Source organism: Quercus suber, unplaced genomic scaffold (assembly GCF_002906115.3).
Source record: "Quercus suber isolate HL8 unplaced genomic scaffold, Cork oak 2.0 scaffold_337, whole genome shotgun sequence".
Lineage (NCBI taxonomy): Eukaryota > Viridiplantae > Streptophyta > Magnoliopsida > Fagales > Fagaceae > Quercus > Quercus suber.
The window spans coordinates 369,296-385,622 of NW_027069789.1; the positions used below are offsets into that span (position 1 = coordinate 369,296).

Genomic DNA, 16,327 nt, shown 5'->3' on the forward strand with positions numbered 1-16,327 from the left:
CATCTGAGAGCCGTTCTAAACTCCTATTTTTTGTTTACAGAAAGCCATACATGGTACATTTTCAAAATATAGAGAAAATCTGAAGGGAAAACACAAGATTTACTAGAAATAGTGAATTAAAGAAGGAGTTTTTCACAAAACATCCTCAAGTCAAATTTTTTTTTTTTGAGGCATTTTTTGGCCTTGATCTTCAAGTTTCAAGCTTACTAATCACTTTTTTATTTGATTTTGAATAGATTAACTGAGAAGAACAGTCAAAATCAAGTTAAGAAGCTTTGTATTTTGAGGTATAATGTTCTAGTTCCTTTTCTTTGCTTTGATGTCCTTTTCCTTGTTTTCTTTCCTTGTTTTTTTATGTTATAACATGCCTGCTTAGTTTAGGTTTTCTTTACTTTGTTGTTTTGAGCATGCTAGGTTGTTAGATTTAAGTTTTCTATTCTACTATGTTCTTGTGTCTCTAGGTTAGGATTTAAGGCATGTATGTGTATGCATGCTTTTCGCATGCACATGCATACTCGAAGTATGTGTACACATACAACCGGGCTACGCACGCAAGCCCTATGTATGTATACGCATACTCATACCTAGAAACCCTAATTTGAACCTTTTTTGCTTCTGTTTCTTTATTTTACTTATACAATATGCCTCTACCATGTCCTTTTTTATGCTTATGAGTCTTTACCTCCATGTTTTGTTTGTTGTTTGTTCTTCACATGTTAGATTAGGGTTTCTTTTTTATTCTTTGTTTGATATGCCATGAACATGCATATGATATGACCATGCAATGATGCATAGGTATTGTGGTGCAGTGAGATAAGTCATACATTCATATGAGCATGCATTTGTTTGGAATATGCTTTTGTTGATGAGTATGAACATGCTTGGTTGAATGAAGTGTTCTTGATGTTTAGATGCTTGTAACATGTTGTTTGATTGCTGCCATGTCTATGTTTCTACCTTGAATATGATATAATGCCATGTGTGATAGATGTATGCTAAGGTTTGAGATGTGATGAGATGCATGATAGATATATTTTAGGGTTTGGGATGAAAATGTCATGTTGTATGCTTAAATGTATGCTAGTGTATGTGTGTGAGTCTAGAATGATAAATGTTGAATGTGCATTTAATAAGATTAAGACGTAAGACACAATGAGTGAAAGCTGATCCACAAGTCGGGTGGGGTTGGGTGCCTAACACCTTTTTATCCTTATACGTAAACTCCGGACACGTGCTCTGGTAGTAGATCAGCCCTTCCACGAAGGGTGCTATATTTATGGTTCCTAGATCTAATTTAGGTGATGACTCCATTTTCCTTCTTTTCCTTGGTCCACTAGGCCGAGGCAGACTCTCCCTCCTTTTGCACCTATAGTGGCAACTCTGCTAGGGATAAAAAGTTTGATTACAATGTGTCTTATTTCTTAATTTTAATAAAGGCTTATTCAATATTTGTTTGCACACACTTCACTTGATTCTTTTTGTCTCTTTCACCCTAATTGGTGATGAGTGGGAAGATGAGTACTCTCCATTCAAGCCAAAATCTTTCAGAGTTCATCCACCAACTCACAATCTGTGCTATTACTTATAATGGGTTTTGAGTACATTAATAGTTTGCCACCAATCCATTGCGGTCTATTTAGGCCCAAGGTTGGAACCATGCCCCCCTAGTTGTGAGTAACTTACTGATCTATCCCTTTAGCTCTAGGAAGCTTATCCTTTGACTGTTGACCTTTGATCAACTTTGACTTTAACTAGTTTGACCATTGACTTTGACCAAAAGTGAAAATTTTTCGATTGACTTTCTCCTTGTCACCTCGAGTTTTAGGGGGGGGGGGATGTCATTATATATGTTAGTCTAGTCCATCGGGCTTAGGCCTAGTGTACTATACTTATAGTACATTTATATTACTTATACTTTACACATACTATATTTATTTAAGACTCTCTATTGTACAATGTTACACACACAATATATATCAATATACAGACTATTCAGTCTTTTTTTCTCTTTTTCATTTTATATTTTTAACAAGGTTTTTGCTTCACTATGCGCAATTATTTAGAAAATAAGTGAAATACTTCCTCCTAAAAAAATTATGCACATTTGGCCAAAATTTTAGTGACATATACTAAACAGTGAAAAGGGGGAAAACAAAAAAAGCAATGCATTATTGTGGAAAAAAGCACCACCACCTTGTAAAGACATGGCAAAACCGGTCAAAATTTTCTAACTCTACCCGACCGGAAAAATACCTCACCTGAACCTAATTTTTTTGACCTGAAGCAAAAACGGGTTGACCTGTGACCTAACCCGTATTTTTTGCAAGTATACCCGACTTGACCCAAACTCGAACCATTTTTCAAAATTTTTTTTTGGTAAAAAAAAAAAATTAAGACAATATTGGTTTAATTGTTTGTTGTGAGTTTTAAGGAAACAATTGAGACATTTACATAACTGCATGCAAATTAATTGAAAGATAAATGGTTGAGTATTCTGTAATGAGTAAAGATTTTTAGATATTAAATAACAAAATACATGCCAAGATAATTTGATTATAGTATAGTTAAATTAATTGAAAGATGAATGGTTGAGCATTCTGTAATGAGTAAAGATTTTTAGATATTAAATAGCAAAATACATACCAAGATAATCTGGTTATAGTATAGTTAAAAACATTAATTTAAAATTGTAGACATGTGTGAGAAACATTCACAAGTGTAAATATAGTGAAGCCAAAGTATCAAATTAACATAAATTATGAATGTTTAGACCTTTTTTTTAACAATTTATATCCAAAATAAACGGCTTTTTAAAGTGAATTATGATATTTCCTAGAGTGTGTGTTACTTAACAATTATATGATATTCATAAAAGAGATCATGTATAAATAAGTAAACAATCAAACTTTAATGTATATCTCAAATTGAAATAGACTGCCAACCACAATTGACAATAGATTATAAAAATAATTTTCAAGATTGTAAATTTCTTATATGTTTTTATTATTTGTCAAATGAATTATCCAATAAGTCATTTGTAATTTTGTTTTATATTTTGAGATGTTGATATTGTGTAGAAATAAAACTTGTGTATTTGTTTTACTTATCTATGTGTCATTTTGTTTTAGATAGTAATGTTAAGATTTGTATAATTTTAAAATTATTGAATAAGTATTAATAAGTGTAATTCATTCTTGATATAAGTGGTGAATTCAAAGTAATAAATTTTACATCAAGTAATTTGTTGCATGATTTTTCAAATGACAAATACATGTTGTTTTCTTTTAAAAAAAATTTAAAAAAAAAATTCATGTAAAAAATACAGGTCAACCTGATCCAACCGTCAACCCGATTGACTTGAACCTATTTTTAACCTGCTTAAAATGACCCATTTTTTACCTGCAACCTGTTTGACCCGCAACTCAATTGACCCACCCGACCCACCCATTTTGCCATGTCTAAGTTGTAAGTGAGAAACCATTGAGGCATAATACTAAGGTCCCTAGTAATTGGGACCGAATAGAAGTAAGATACATTGATGGATGCTTCTGAATTGAGGAGGATGATTTTTAGAATTCTCATGGCGTCTATACAGATCAATGGAGCGTCGAAGCATAAAACTCAAGAACAGGACGTATTGATTTCTTTAAAGACAATGGAACCATAAAAATATATTGACATTAGACCGTGCGCACGAGGAATCAGATAGAGATAAAAGGTGTTTCACTAATCTGAGTACAAATATGCGTAAGTAGAGGCTAAAAATGGCCTACTACTAGTAGTAGGAAGGAGATTGGAGACACTTGTTACGGGAGGGTGCCCAAAAAGAAGTGTATATGCTATTGTTTGTTCATAGGTGAAAGGGGCTTGCCCATGGTGCCCTTCATGAACTCATGGTTAGGCTCCTTTTTTATTTTTTAACTGTTCTAGAAATATATATACCTACTAAATATATCCCACCCAACCCTCCAACCGAGTCTTCTCCATACCCCACATCCACTAAAGTACCATCCAAACTATTTTGATGTAATTTCAGGCCATTCATGGGTTAGGTTTGCTCATAGTGTCCTTCATGAACTCATGGTTAGGGTCCTTTTTTATTTTTTTTACTGTTCTAGAAATATACCCCACCCAACTCTCCAACCGAGTCCTCTCCACAAAAGTGCAGGAGGTACCATCCAAACTATTTTGATGTAATTTCGGGCCCTCGAACCTTTGCAAATATTATTTTTGGTAATCAGTGCTTTGTGTTGTTGGAATTAGAACTTTTCTTTCAATAAAGTAAACAAAAAATTATAAAAAAATAAAAATAAAAACAGTGATAAGTGATGATAGTTTGCTACTTTGAATTTTAGAATGAGCTGTTGGAAGAAGACAGAGACCTTATCCAACAAAGTTCTAGAAGTGGTCAGCAAAGCTTGAAATCTTTGCTTATCGTACAAGAGCTCCTATTCAAACACCAACACTTCTACTCAATATCAATACAAAATTCCCTGTTTTATGTTTCCCATGTTGTTCGGTAACCTGAAAGAAGAGCACCACAAAAAATTTTGGTTTTCCCCAAAATGCATATGCTTTCATAAAGGTATCTTTCAGCTAGACAATGAATGAATGACACAACAGTGTCTTTATACAGCCACCATAATCTTAAAATGGAAACATTGAGCAAGTAGATCTCTACGATAAATACAGGCCAATCTTAAATGGAATAGCTCTCTTTCCCTATTGGGTATACACGTAACCATAGAGACAAATGGCTAAATTTAGGACATAAATCCCTTTCCTCAAAAGAACATGTACATGCAAACCCTCCTTTTCTTAAAGAAAACTGTCAGAACCAAAGGAAAATAAAAACCTGTCAGTTCAAGCAATTTCCAGGTTCCCAATGTACCACGAAAGTAGAAACAGAGAAACTTCCAAATCATTCGTTCATTCCATACAACAACAACTAAACCCTTTCATATAGAAGTAGAGGGATCAGAAAAGAACTCTACAAAGAGAATCATCATTATAATACAAACATTCCCCAATGTTTCCTCTCCCTCAATCAGTACTAGTGCTCTCTATCATTAGAGGTTACAATTTTCTTTTTTACTACTACTACTATGCATCATATAATCCCATGAACAAGTACCAAAAAAACAGAAAAAAAAAGAAATAATAATAATCCAAGTGTCTAGGCCCACCTCAGATTAAGATCCTCTCTCTAATTTTTCATTTACCACAAAGTTTTTAAATGCTAATTGCTAATTAAGAGAGTAAATTAATCAAGCACACCTGCCTACTACCTTGACCTCACAATGGAACCGCCATTACTGCCAGCTCCACCACCACCAACAACTGAGCCACCCTTCCCAACCCCAACCCCAACTCCACCATCAATACCCTGAATTCCATGATGATGAAAGCCACCAGAACCGTACACGTGTCCCTGATGATGACCCATAACACCCCCATACATCCCAGCATACATTCCTCCAACCCCATTAAACCCACCACTATTCCCTGACGAACTAACACCCCCACCACTTCCACCACCACCACCAGCGGCGCCACCACCACCACCGGAGCCACCACCGCCACCATCCTTCTCGCCTGGCCTCCCTCCTCCTCCAGCTCCTCCCACAGAGCTCTTCTCCCCTTCCATCTCCCTATACTTCTGCAGATAAATCTTGAGTGGCTCCACATACTCTTCAAACCCCAAAGTAGTCATAGCCCACAACAAATCGTCACCATTAATAGTCTTCCTCTTCTCTCTCTGACACTTATCCGAAGCCTCTCCAGTGATGAAGCTAATAAACTCAGACACACATTCTTGCACTGTTTCTTTAGCATCCTTTGAGATCTTAGCGTTTGCTGGCAATGCCTTCTTCATGATTCTGCTCACGTTTGCAATCGGAAGAAACCTGTCTTGTTCTCTTGCTGACAACTCGCTGTTCGCGTTGTTGCTGTTGTTGTGTCCTCCTGAATCGTTATCCGAATCCGCCATCCCCAAACTCTCTTTTAACCTTCAAACTTCAAAAGCTTTTCTGTGTCCGATCCAGTTCAACCCAAATGGACCAAAAATTCAACAACTTTCTGCTAAGAACTATTATGGGTCTGTCAAAGTTTCAGACAAAAATACAAAAACAAAAAAGACCAAAATCCACAATTTCACGCCGTAAATCTATATGGGTCTGACTAAGTTCCCAAAAAAGTTACCAAATTTACCAAATATAATTTAAACTTTCACAAAACAGACCAAAAATCCAAAATTTTTACGGGGTCTAATTCAAATTTACAAAACAGTCTAATAAGTAAAATTCCAAAACTTGCTTCACCTAACACGACCAGACCCAACACAACTATTTTGAAACCAAAAAACAAAACAAAAAGGTTTATATAAAAGAAATTTAAAAGAAGCAAAACTTGGAAAGTTTAGGGGATTTTTTTTCTTTTTTCTTTTGCAGAAATTAAGTTATGCGGGGTAGGGATATAGAGGGGATTTAGAGGAAAGGTGAGGGGTAGAATTGGAATAGTAGGGACTGGCCGGGAAAAGTGGAGGAGCTCCGGGAATGTGGGTGGAGTTTTTTTCTGTGTTTTGCAGAGTTTAGAGAGAGAGAGAGAGAGAGAGAGAGAGAGTTCAGAGAGGGAGAGGTGTTGGGGTCCGTCGGATCGTTGAGGTAATAATTGCACCGTGAGCGACACGTGGGTCTCTCTCCACCGTTTATTTCTCGATAAGAATGGGTCACGTGGGTTGTTACTAACCGTTCGATCGTTAGTGGGGGCTGTAAGATCTAGACGGTTCTGGTGCTGACACGTGGTGGGTTATGTCAAGTTGGGTTAAACTTTCTGTTTTTAACTTTTGTAAGAATCTTGTGGCGACTTCATGAAATCTGAGCCGTCTGTATCTCTAATCTACACACGTGGCATTACATTAGCCGTTGATTTGTGAAAACGGCAGTAGCTTTTGTGTCGTTTTGATGTAGAGACTCTCGAAGGCAATGCTTTTTTTTTTTTTTTGAAAATTGGTTTTTCAAAGAGTCAACTAATCCAATGGCTATAACCTCTTTGTTGATTTGTCAACCTAACGTTGTTGCAAATTGAGGGTGGGTCCTAAATTCCACTTTTATGAAAGTACTGGTGTTGAATGAACTTTTTGTAAATCGAGCATGATTTTAGTACAGTTTTTTTTTTTATGCATTGGATGACAGTTTAATACATCATCTTGTATTTCAGTGCCACAAAATATTAAGTGTAAACATAAAATTATTTGGTTCTCTGGGTGGAATATATCCACCACTTATATGAAGGTCGGATCTATTCATCGGTCCTTTATATAGGGTCCACATTTTATAGGACTAGAGTGGACTTATATTGAAAGTACCTAATTATTTCTCAATATAAACCAAAGTTTTCACTTATCATCATATAGATTTTTAACTTTTTAAAGATTCATTTAACACAATGGCCACAATAATTTTGTTGACTTGCTTATTAGTTTAAACAAATTACTCATTGCTTGGAAATTGTTGTGGGTTTTTCAACGTTTCCACTCACACAACACGACAGTGTCTTTCTTGTCGTTGCACAGTGTCAGTCCAAGCCTCGTGCTTCCAAATAGTGTATGAAATTTTTTCACTTAGAAAGGGAAAAAGAACACTACGAATATGGTCACTTTATTAATAAATTATGGCCCATAATATAGCATATTGATCTGATCATGTTTGAGGCTTAAATTTGATGATTAAAATTTGTTAAAAGCTATGCTAAGGTTTAGGGTACGTTTGGTACACTGAATGTAAATTACATTAGGAATAATAATATTTATTACTGGAAATAGAAGACATTGTAATAGAATAATTATTACTATTCATAAGTTTGGTTGTTACATATGGAAAACTTGTAAAAGAAAATATATAAGGAAACTTTACATTTTTGAAAATATATTAATTTTAAAACCTATTATATACACTAAGGAATAGTTATTACATCCATTTTAAATAAGAATAGCTTTCTTCAATTTAAAGAATAGTTATTCCAATGTAATAATTAATCCATGTAATAAAGATGCAACCAAATTACCGTTTTTGATATTACACATGAATAACTATTCCATTACATGAGTTATTACAGCATACCAAACGTGCCCTTAATATTGTAGATCATTCCTTTTAGACATGTAACAGTTTTTTTTTTTTTTTTCAACTTTCATTATCAGAACAGTCTGTGTTCTTTATACTATGAGATTTTTACACATGAATAACTATTCCATTACATGAGTTATTACAGCATACCAAACGTGCCCTTAATATTGTAGATCATTCCTTTTAGACATGTAACAGTTTTTTTTTTTTTTTTTAAAACGTGCCCTTAATATTGTAGATCATTCCTTTTAGACATGTAACAGTTTTTTTTTTTTTTTTTTCAACTTTCATTATCAGAACAGTCTGTGTTCTTTATACTATGAGATTTGAACACCATGGTAAAAAGTAAAGAGGACTTATGTTTTTTAAGTGTGGAAGCAATATGGGCATCACAGAGCTAGCTCTGAGGAATAGTATGTGTTCACTGAGTGAAGTTGGTGTCCACAAATCTTGCAAGATCTCTATTGAAATCCTAATTCATAGTGGCAGAAAGTTCAGTGCCTGCCAAAGAGCCTTTCATGTCACAGATCTCTGAATATCAAAATTTAATTATAGACTGTGGTCCAAAAGTTCTGGTGAATTGCCTCAAAGGATGTAGACGCATGCTTATAAAATCTATATGTGCAACTTGGTGGAAGTCATATGAAAGTTTCTATTTGCTATTGGATCATTTTAAAATTTTTGGTCAAATTTATGCCTACATAATGAAACAAGAGGGTCTGTGACCCAATGTACAAGTCAGCAGCTGAGGAGGCATGGTTGAGCAGTGCAAGCACTTTCTTTTAATTTTTTTTTTTAAAATAAAGTCATAATACCATAGATGTGCGAATCGGCTGGTGAAAAGGGTCGAGAACAAGAGAGCAATGCATAAAAATATGACAGTTGTCCCTCTTTTGTATATCACTGTTTTGTTTAGGACTTGATGAATCTGGGCACACTGAGAGAGTGCTCTGTAACTACTTTGTTTATGTAAATAATTTATATAAAAAAATAAAATATCCCTTTTTGACCCAAAAAGAAGAAGGAAAGATACAATTAAGAGAGTCAATATTCTACCGGAGGCTGTATCAGTTTGCCCAGCGGTACGGTATATTTCGGATACCGGTCAATACTAGTATACCGTTTCGAGTTTACCGCTATTTTTTATATTTTTAAATAAATATATATATGTATGTGTGTGTATATATATTATAATAAATATAAAAGTTTACCATAAAACATTTCCTCAATTCAAAACTAATTATTCATAATTTTAGACTTTAGTATCAATTAAAAGAAAAAAAAACACACAATATAAAAAATAGAAAGCTTAAAAGTTACAATTGCATATTAAGAAAACAAATAATACTAATAAGTTAATGCAAATAAGTTATCATTCTACCCTAACAAAAATTCAAAAATTACAAAACTTAAAAAAAGAAATAAATTAAAAAAAAATATTTTTCTGTACCGGCCGGTACGCCCGGTACCGGTCGGTATTACCCGAAATTGGCCAATATGGCCGGTACATGGCCGGTATGGCCGGTATTTAAACCAGTACAAAATGTTAATGTTTCGATACCTGTATACAACCGGTACGGTACATACCGGCTGGTACGGCTGGTACCGGTACGGTATCGACTTCCTTGAATACAATACCAGAAGTCCAAAACAAGTATGACTGCCCGAATTTTTCCCCAAAAAAAAAAAATTAAAAATTAAAAATGATTGCCAGAAGAAATTTGGACACTCCTTAATTCTTTTGCTTCTTTTTCAGGGTTTTGTAAATTTCATCTTGCAATTTACATTTAGATAGGGATACCTTTCTCTTATAATTCTTTTTTAAGTGTTGAAAAACATTAGAGCTCTCACAAAATTCCTCTCAGATGATCTAAAGTTTATAAAATTTTTAGCATACATTTGTGAATGTACTTTTGGGCCCTTAAGCAGAAAGATATGATTAGCTTTAATTAGTATCATGAAAGTTTCAGAACTGTTTGCAAGTGCTGATTACTGTATATGAAGACTGACTGATTGGATCGAGCTAATGATGACTTATTATGGACTACCATATATTATTTCTCAATAACTTCCAATGGATAAACGAGGTTCCTTATTGAGTTTTATGCCTTGTTCCTTGGTGGATATAATAAGTGCTGTATGTGGAAGGTGGAAATCAATCAGGTATTTTAATCAAAATGTGTCATTTCCATCAAAAAAAAAAAAAAAAAGTGTCATGATGAGACTGATGGAGCCACATAGTCCCCCAGTAATCAAATATAAGGCTAACCATGACTGATAAGTAAAACTTGTAAATAGATATAAATAAGGATGTGTTTGTTTCACATGATAAGGAAAGTATCTTACATCATTATGTGTTTGGTACCAATTGAAAATATGGTTAAACTGAAAATGTTTTACACTTTGACCGTAAAATACTCCTTCTCACCTGTAAAACCATTTCCATAATTGTTTTACCTTTAAACAATATTTTATGGACTAAAAATCTAAAGAGAGATTGAGTGAGAGAGAGCCCAAGCCGAGCAAGAAGAGGGTACTCTGCTGACCCATGGCCCTGTCGTCACTGTGCAAGCCACTCCGCCGACCCATCCCTTGTCCTCATCCTCTCTGACCCACCTCCATCGACCCATCCCTCGTTCTAACCAACCCATACCTTCAAATCAAGTTTCACGGATTGAAAACCAGAGAGAGAGAGAGAGAGAGAGAGAGAGAGCTTGAAGGGAAAGTGAACCCGAAGAGAGAGAGAGAGATTGAACTTGGGAGAATCTCATCGCCGCTTGAAGCTCATCGTCACCGCCTAAAGCTCGTCGTCACCGCCTGAAGCCAAACACAGATCGAAGCCTTGTCATCTCGTTCTTATCGTCACTGAAGCTCGTTTTCAACACCAAACACAGATCGGAGCCTTGACCCAATTTCAACCTCTCTCGATCTAACTCTCTCTTTCCCTCAATCTCTCACCGAGTTTGTGAAATGAAAATGTTTTTATTTTGATTTTTGGTTGAGATAAGTGTATATTTTGAATTTTTTCTGTTATAAAATTTGTTTGGGAGCTGAAAAAATGGCTAAGAAAATGTGAAAAATTTGTAGGAAAATAACATTTTTAGAATATTTCCAAACTCCGGAAATTGTTTTCTGAACTATTTTCCATTACAAAACCAAACACCCGGATTTCATTTTCCTTAAGGGAATTCACTTTCCCCTGCATTCATTTTACACTCGGAATTCGATTTACATTGAACCAAACGCAGCCTAAGTAAAAACAACCAAGAATCATGAATGGCTCATCTCAATCTGATCAAGGAAATTAAGAAAGGATATGATACGCAGCAAGAATATCTCATAGAAATGAATAAGAATACTCGAGCAAAGCTCAAGTGGAGATAGATCAGCTACTAACAGCTGCTAATTGCTACATTTTAAGGAGATGTAGCATAACTAAGGCTAACCATGACTTAAGAAGAGATGAGTAAAACTAGCAAACAGATAAAGAAGGTAAAACTGCAAGGAGTCATGGATGATTGATCACAATCTGACTAAGAAAGTTCATAAGGCTTTGATATGCAGCAAGAACAAACTTATACATACGACGAGAAATACTCGAGAAAAGCACTAGTGGGTGAAGATTGGCTTCTTGCAGGTGCAAAATTCTACATTTCAAAGAGCTTTTCAAAAGCAGATTAAAGCAAAAGTAATATGTTTAACAACTTTCCATCATTTGAAATTGACCTTAATTAACATAATTTAATTTGTTGGTAATAAATTTACATTAAATGTATCTGAACACATGTAGTCAATAATAATTTTTTAACATCAAGATTTAGTCTTAGGGCTTTTTCATCTTCTGGAACCCACAGAATAGTTCTAAAACATAGGATGATGCCAAATGGACAAAAAGAAAGTATCAGTGAAAAGAGAAATGCAAGTGAGATTCCATCAATTGCCCATGGCCTTCAAACTTTTAATACTTTAATGTGCATTAAGAGAAAACAAAGGGCCATAATACAGTGCCTTACTGGGTATCCAATGTTTGGGAAAAAAAAAAGCTACACAGTTCACAACAATATAACAAAGTAAAGGAAGATAAGAAGTATGACATCCTAATTCAACAAAATCCAGGGTGGATCAAAAACTTTCAAAACACTAAATTCATGCTTCAATCTCAAACCTTGAACACTTGATGGAGCCCATGGATATGTCAATCTCAATCAAATTCTCTTCCTCATTCATCTCATTTATCTCTGATATGAGCTCCATTAGACAATGTTGCTGGAAAATGGACTCAGGTGAGAAATCTGGCAGTTTGATCTGCTGCTTATGATTATTAACATTTGGCAACTCTTCCTTATGACCAACATACTGCCCACTTGGAAGGGCAATTTCAATGAGGCTTTCCTCGTCGGAAATTGAACCATCGGAGTAATCTGGGCTCTGATCATCCACATTATCATGAAACGACCACTCCACTTCTGATTCCTCACTAGTCGATAAGTGATAGAGACATTCACTCTCTGAAAGTGAATCAAATGATGTGACCAAGTGGTCATCAATCTGACTGTTACCTTCTTCTTGTGCTTCCTTCTTTAGTGTTATAGTTTCACTGTGAGGCTGAGGTTCTGGTTTTACATCTTCCATCTGAACCTTTTCTTGGACTAATTTCTCAGCTGCAGCTGGTTTGTGCTTTGAGAATGTGAAGAAAATAGTAGAAAAGATGATCAATACTGTAGATGTTAGGAGGATGGATGAGAACCCAAAGACCAAAATAGCAGCAGAAATTAGCAGTGGAGCAAGGACAGCGAACCATGGTAGTGGGTTTCTAAAGCAACATAAAGGAGATGCCATTTGATCTTTAATTGTGTTTTCCAAGTTCATGAATTAGACAAAAGCCTAGCCTACTAATCAGTAATCCCGAGAAAAGTAATTATGCAAGAAAAAGGGAGAACTTTCCCTTTTATTCAACTGCAAGAACAGTATATGGAAGATAAAATGGGTGGAAAAGATAAAACTTCTAGTAAGACGTAAGGATTAAGTATAAGCTATAAAATAGATCAAGGGCATATGAATAAGAAAATTAGCTATGAAGATACCATAAAAGTTGATTGATGGATCTACTATAGATTGAAAAAGCAAATACTACAAGTGAGGATAAGATGTTTTGTAGACACAAGAAGGGCATGTGACAGTTTAAAGCTCCACTGCTTTTCTTGTTCAAATATTAGAAAAGACACTTAGCTAAAAAGGAAAGGTTTTTACATGGGATTCAAACAGAATCTGCAGATGACATTAATAGGGATATGAAAATGGCATGTATAAGGAAGCAAGAAACATTGTGATGCCAAGCTGTGCTTTGAGATTTGAGTGACAGATGTACCTGCACTAGCTAGCACAGAAGAAGAAAGCTAAGAGAAAACTGCCCCTTTTTCTTTCTTATAAAATTGGATTTGTGCTGAAAATAATGGGCTGTTACTCTTATCACAGACTCACAGTTCCCCAGTCCCCATTGCTCCTAAAAAACTGGGTTTTTACTTCCTAAAACCAATCAGGTAGTTTTCCTCTGCAACTGATTCTCTTGAAAATCACAAAACCTACTGGTTTCCCACTACTGGTTTATGGTCTCAGAGCTTGGAAATGAGAGAAGCCATGTGCACATATCTCAGCTCACCACATGGCACTTTCCCTCCAAATTCAATGCAACAAAACTAGGGATGAAAGAAAATTTTTAAAAAGACCTCAAAAAACAATATTATTTTTCTGCTTCTGTGTACTCCAAGAATACTATTATCACAACCACACCTGAAGCTTCATCAAAGGCTCATTGTTTGCACATTTTTTCCTTCTAACCAATAACAGCTTGTTTGTCTTCTATTCAAATGCCTCATCTGACTTTTAACACACCCAAAAAGAGAGGAAAAAAAAAAAAAAACAAAACCAACTTTGTGCAGAAACCAAATTGCTTTCAAACACTTATGTGCGATTGAATTCAAACTATCATCGTAGCTGAAAGTATATCAGTTCTTTTGTTTAGGCTCAGAAGAACAGACCTTTTAGTTAAATTCATGAACTTTGCTGCAATGACATCAAATCTTTATATACAATCAACAAAAATGAGTATTTTCACGTGTCTTATGTACCACCTCTATAGACATAGAAAACCCATGAATATATTAGCTATATGTACCACACCAAGTCCTATGAAGAAAGAAGTTGTAGTTTTATATCCCACCTTTTGTTATTATATGAATTTTTTCATTAAAATTTAAGTGCAGAAAGAGGTGATCGTACTAGACGTAACAAACGAAAGTGGAGTTTTTTTTTTTTTTTTTTTTCATTCAAAAACTCAGTGAGAAGCACAAAGCAAAAATTCAGACAAAACCAATTCAACTGATAAAAAATTCAAATAAATGAATGTGTTTGACTCAAAACAATAATTATTCTAGTTCCTATACAGTCATGCAACCAAGTACTTCATTTCATTTCAATCTTTTGCATTATTCAGGTAATATTTTGCATTGACTAATTTTATTCATTTTGTGAATGTGAATATTCGTTGAGATAGGAAAGAAATGCTTTGCATTAATTAATAATTTGTACCAAAAAAATATAGTACTATCCTAATATTAGCTGGTGGTAGTCACTTCTTTACAACGCAAGATTAAAAAAATAGGAGCTTTTAATAATATATAATTTAATTTTTTTGCATGGCATAATTACTTAGAAAAAAAAATTGATAAAGGCTATAGTCTGACCCTCAACCAAATAGAATGGAAACACCTATATATAAATCAACCTGTTATAAAATTCATAGTTGTTATTATGGCAAACCCTTCCTGCCCTAGTATATAGCTAGGGTTAAAAAATTAAGTTATGATACATGCTTTTTTTGTTTAAGGATTGCGCCACTAATGATGGCTTCAAGTATGCTTTATCATATGGGCCATCAGTGTCTATATGTACCTACCAATTAAAATGCTTAGCCCCACTCCCACCATTGTAGGTGAAATGCAATCTTAGAGATTGGCTTGAATCAATGGCCTTGATTTTTCATTTTCTTGAAGAGTGTATATAATATAACACGGTCTTTCAAAGCATGTGGCGCATGGGCTACTTACTAGCTAGTCTTCCACCACTCTATGAAATGATGTCTATTGGAGTGTTAGATTTCTACATATTTTAGCTCAAGTTGTGCTAATTGAGATCATTAATTGGCCCTTCACTTGTTGATAGGAACCAAGAACCAATGAAGATATAACTCTCTCTCTTTTGTTCTTTTTCTTTTTCTTCTTCTTTTTATTTTTTTGTGCAATGAAGATATAACACGATTAATTATAATTAAGAAAAAAAAATTTACAAGATTATATCTATACATTTCAGTAGTCATTTTTTCCTTTCATTGATTCATTTTCTCTCTGTTCATTTTCCATTTTAGTCCTCCAATAATGTCTCATTATACTTTCAAAATTATATTTCATTGAAAGCAATACAAATTGAATAATGCTACTGTCACAATCTATTAATATTACATTTTTATTTATTAATAATCACTCACCACATCAGCAGTTTGTAAAATTTTTTGTAAAATAATTTATATCTCTTAACATTATTCATACAAATTATACAACTCAATTTCCGGTCTTTTATATAAACCCTGACTGATTTATCGTTCAAAGCCATAATTTTGACAGCAATTTGCAATAGGGCCAAAAAAGGTAGTCAACTAGGTTTGTTAAGAGGAAAAAACCGAACAATTTGTTCAAGTCACACCATAGAAAAACAATAAAGGTAAAGAATTACAAAACCACATTATATCCTATTCTAGTGCCTCAATAGTCAATTTCCTCTAGTTTGGCTATTTTGGTCAATTGTCTATTGTTTGGCTATTTGGTCAGTTTCCTCTTTTGTTTGTTATGCACTAAACCATCTTAAAAGACTCTTATTCTAACTTTGATTGAAGTTATTTCTTATTTCACACGAATACCATGTTTTAGTTTCTTAAAAGATTCTTATTCTAACCTCCACTGAAGTTATTTCTAAAATTTCACTCATTTGTACTATATTTTACTTTTTATTTTTATTGAGAACTTTTCCTCTAACTATTTCAAGAAAAATAAATATAAATATAGTTTGGTAAAAATAAAAAATAATAATAGAAAAGCCTCCTATAAGATGTAAATTGTGTTAGGGAAGAAATGTAACGAAGATGATGC

The 16,327-nt window shown here is 34.2% G+C and overlaps 2 protein-coding genes across 2 annotated transcripts; both read right to left on the bottom strand.

Annotated features, from left to right (window-relative positions):
• Positions 1-4,911: 4,911 nt before the first annotated feature.
• LOC112016065 (nuclear transcription factor Y subunit B-3) lies at positions 4,912-6,649 on the bottom strand. The gene has a single exon (XM_024048563.2). It carries the CDS (start codon positions 5,987-5,989, stop codon positions 5,285-5,287), a length of 705 nt encoding a protein of 234 aa, XP_023904331.1. The 5' UTR covers positions 5,990-6,649; the 3' UTR covers positions 4,912-5,284.
• A 5,376-nt stretch (positions 6,650-12,025) lies between these two features.
• On the bottom strand, positions 12,026-14,238 carry LOC112016048 (uncharacterized). Its single transcript, XM_024048539.2, has one exon. It carries the CDS (start codon positions 12,993-12,995, stop codon positions 12,273-12,275), a length of 723 nt encoding a protein of 240 aa, XP_023904307.1. The 5' UTR covers positions 12,996-14,238; the 3' UTR covers positions 12,026-12,272.
• Between the last annotated feature and the right edge of the window lie 2,089 nt (positions 14,239-16,327).

Bases quoted from the DNA above. Each gene is read 5' to 3' on its own strand.
- LOC112016065 (XM_024048563.2), bottom strand. From the start codon at position 5,989: ATGGCGGATTCGGATAACGATTCAGGAGGACACAACAACAGCAACAAC.
- LOC112016048 (XM_024048539.2), bottom strand. From the start codon at position 12,995: ATGAACTTGGAAAACACAATTAAAGATCAAATGGCATCTCCTTTATGT.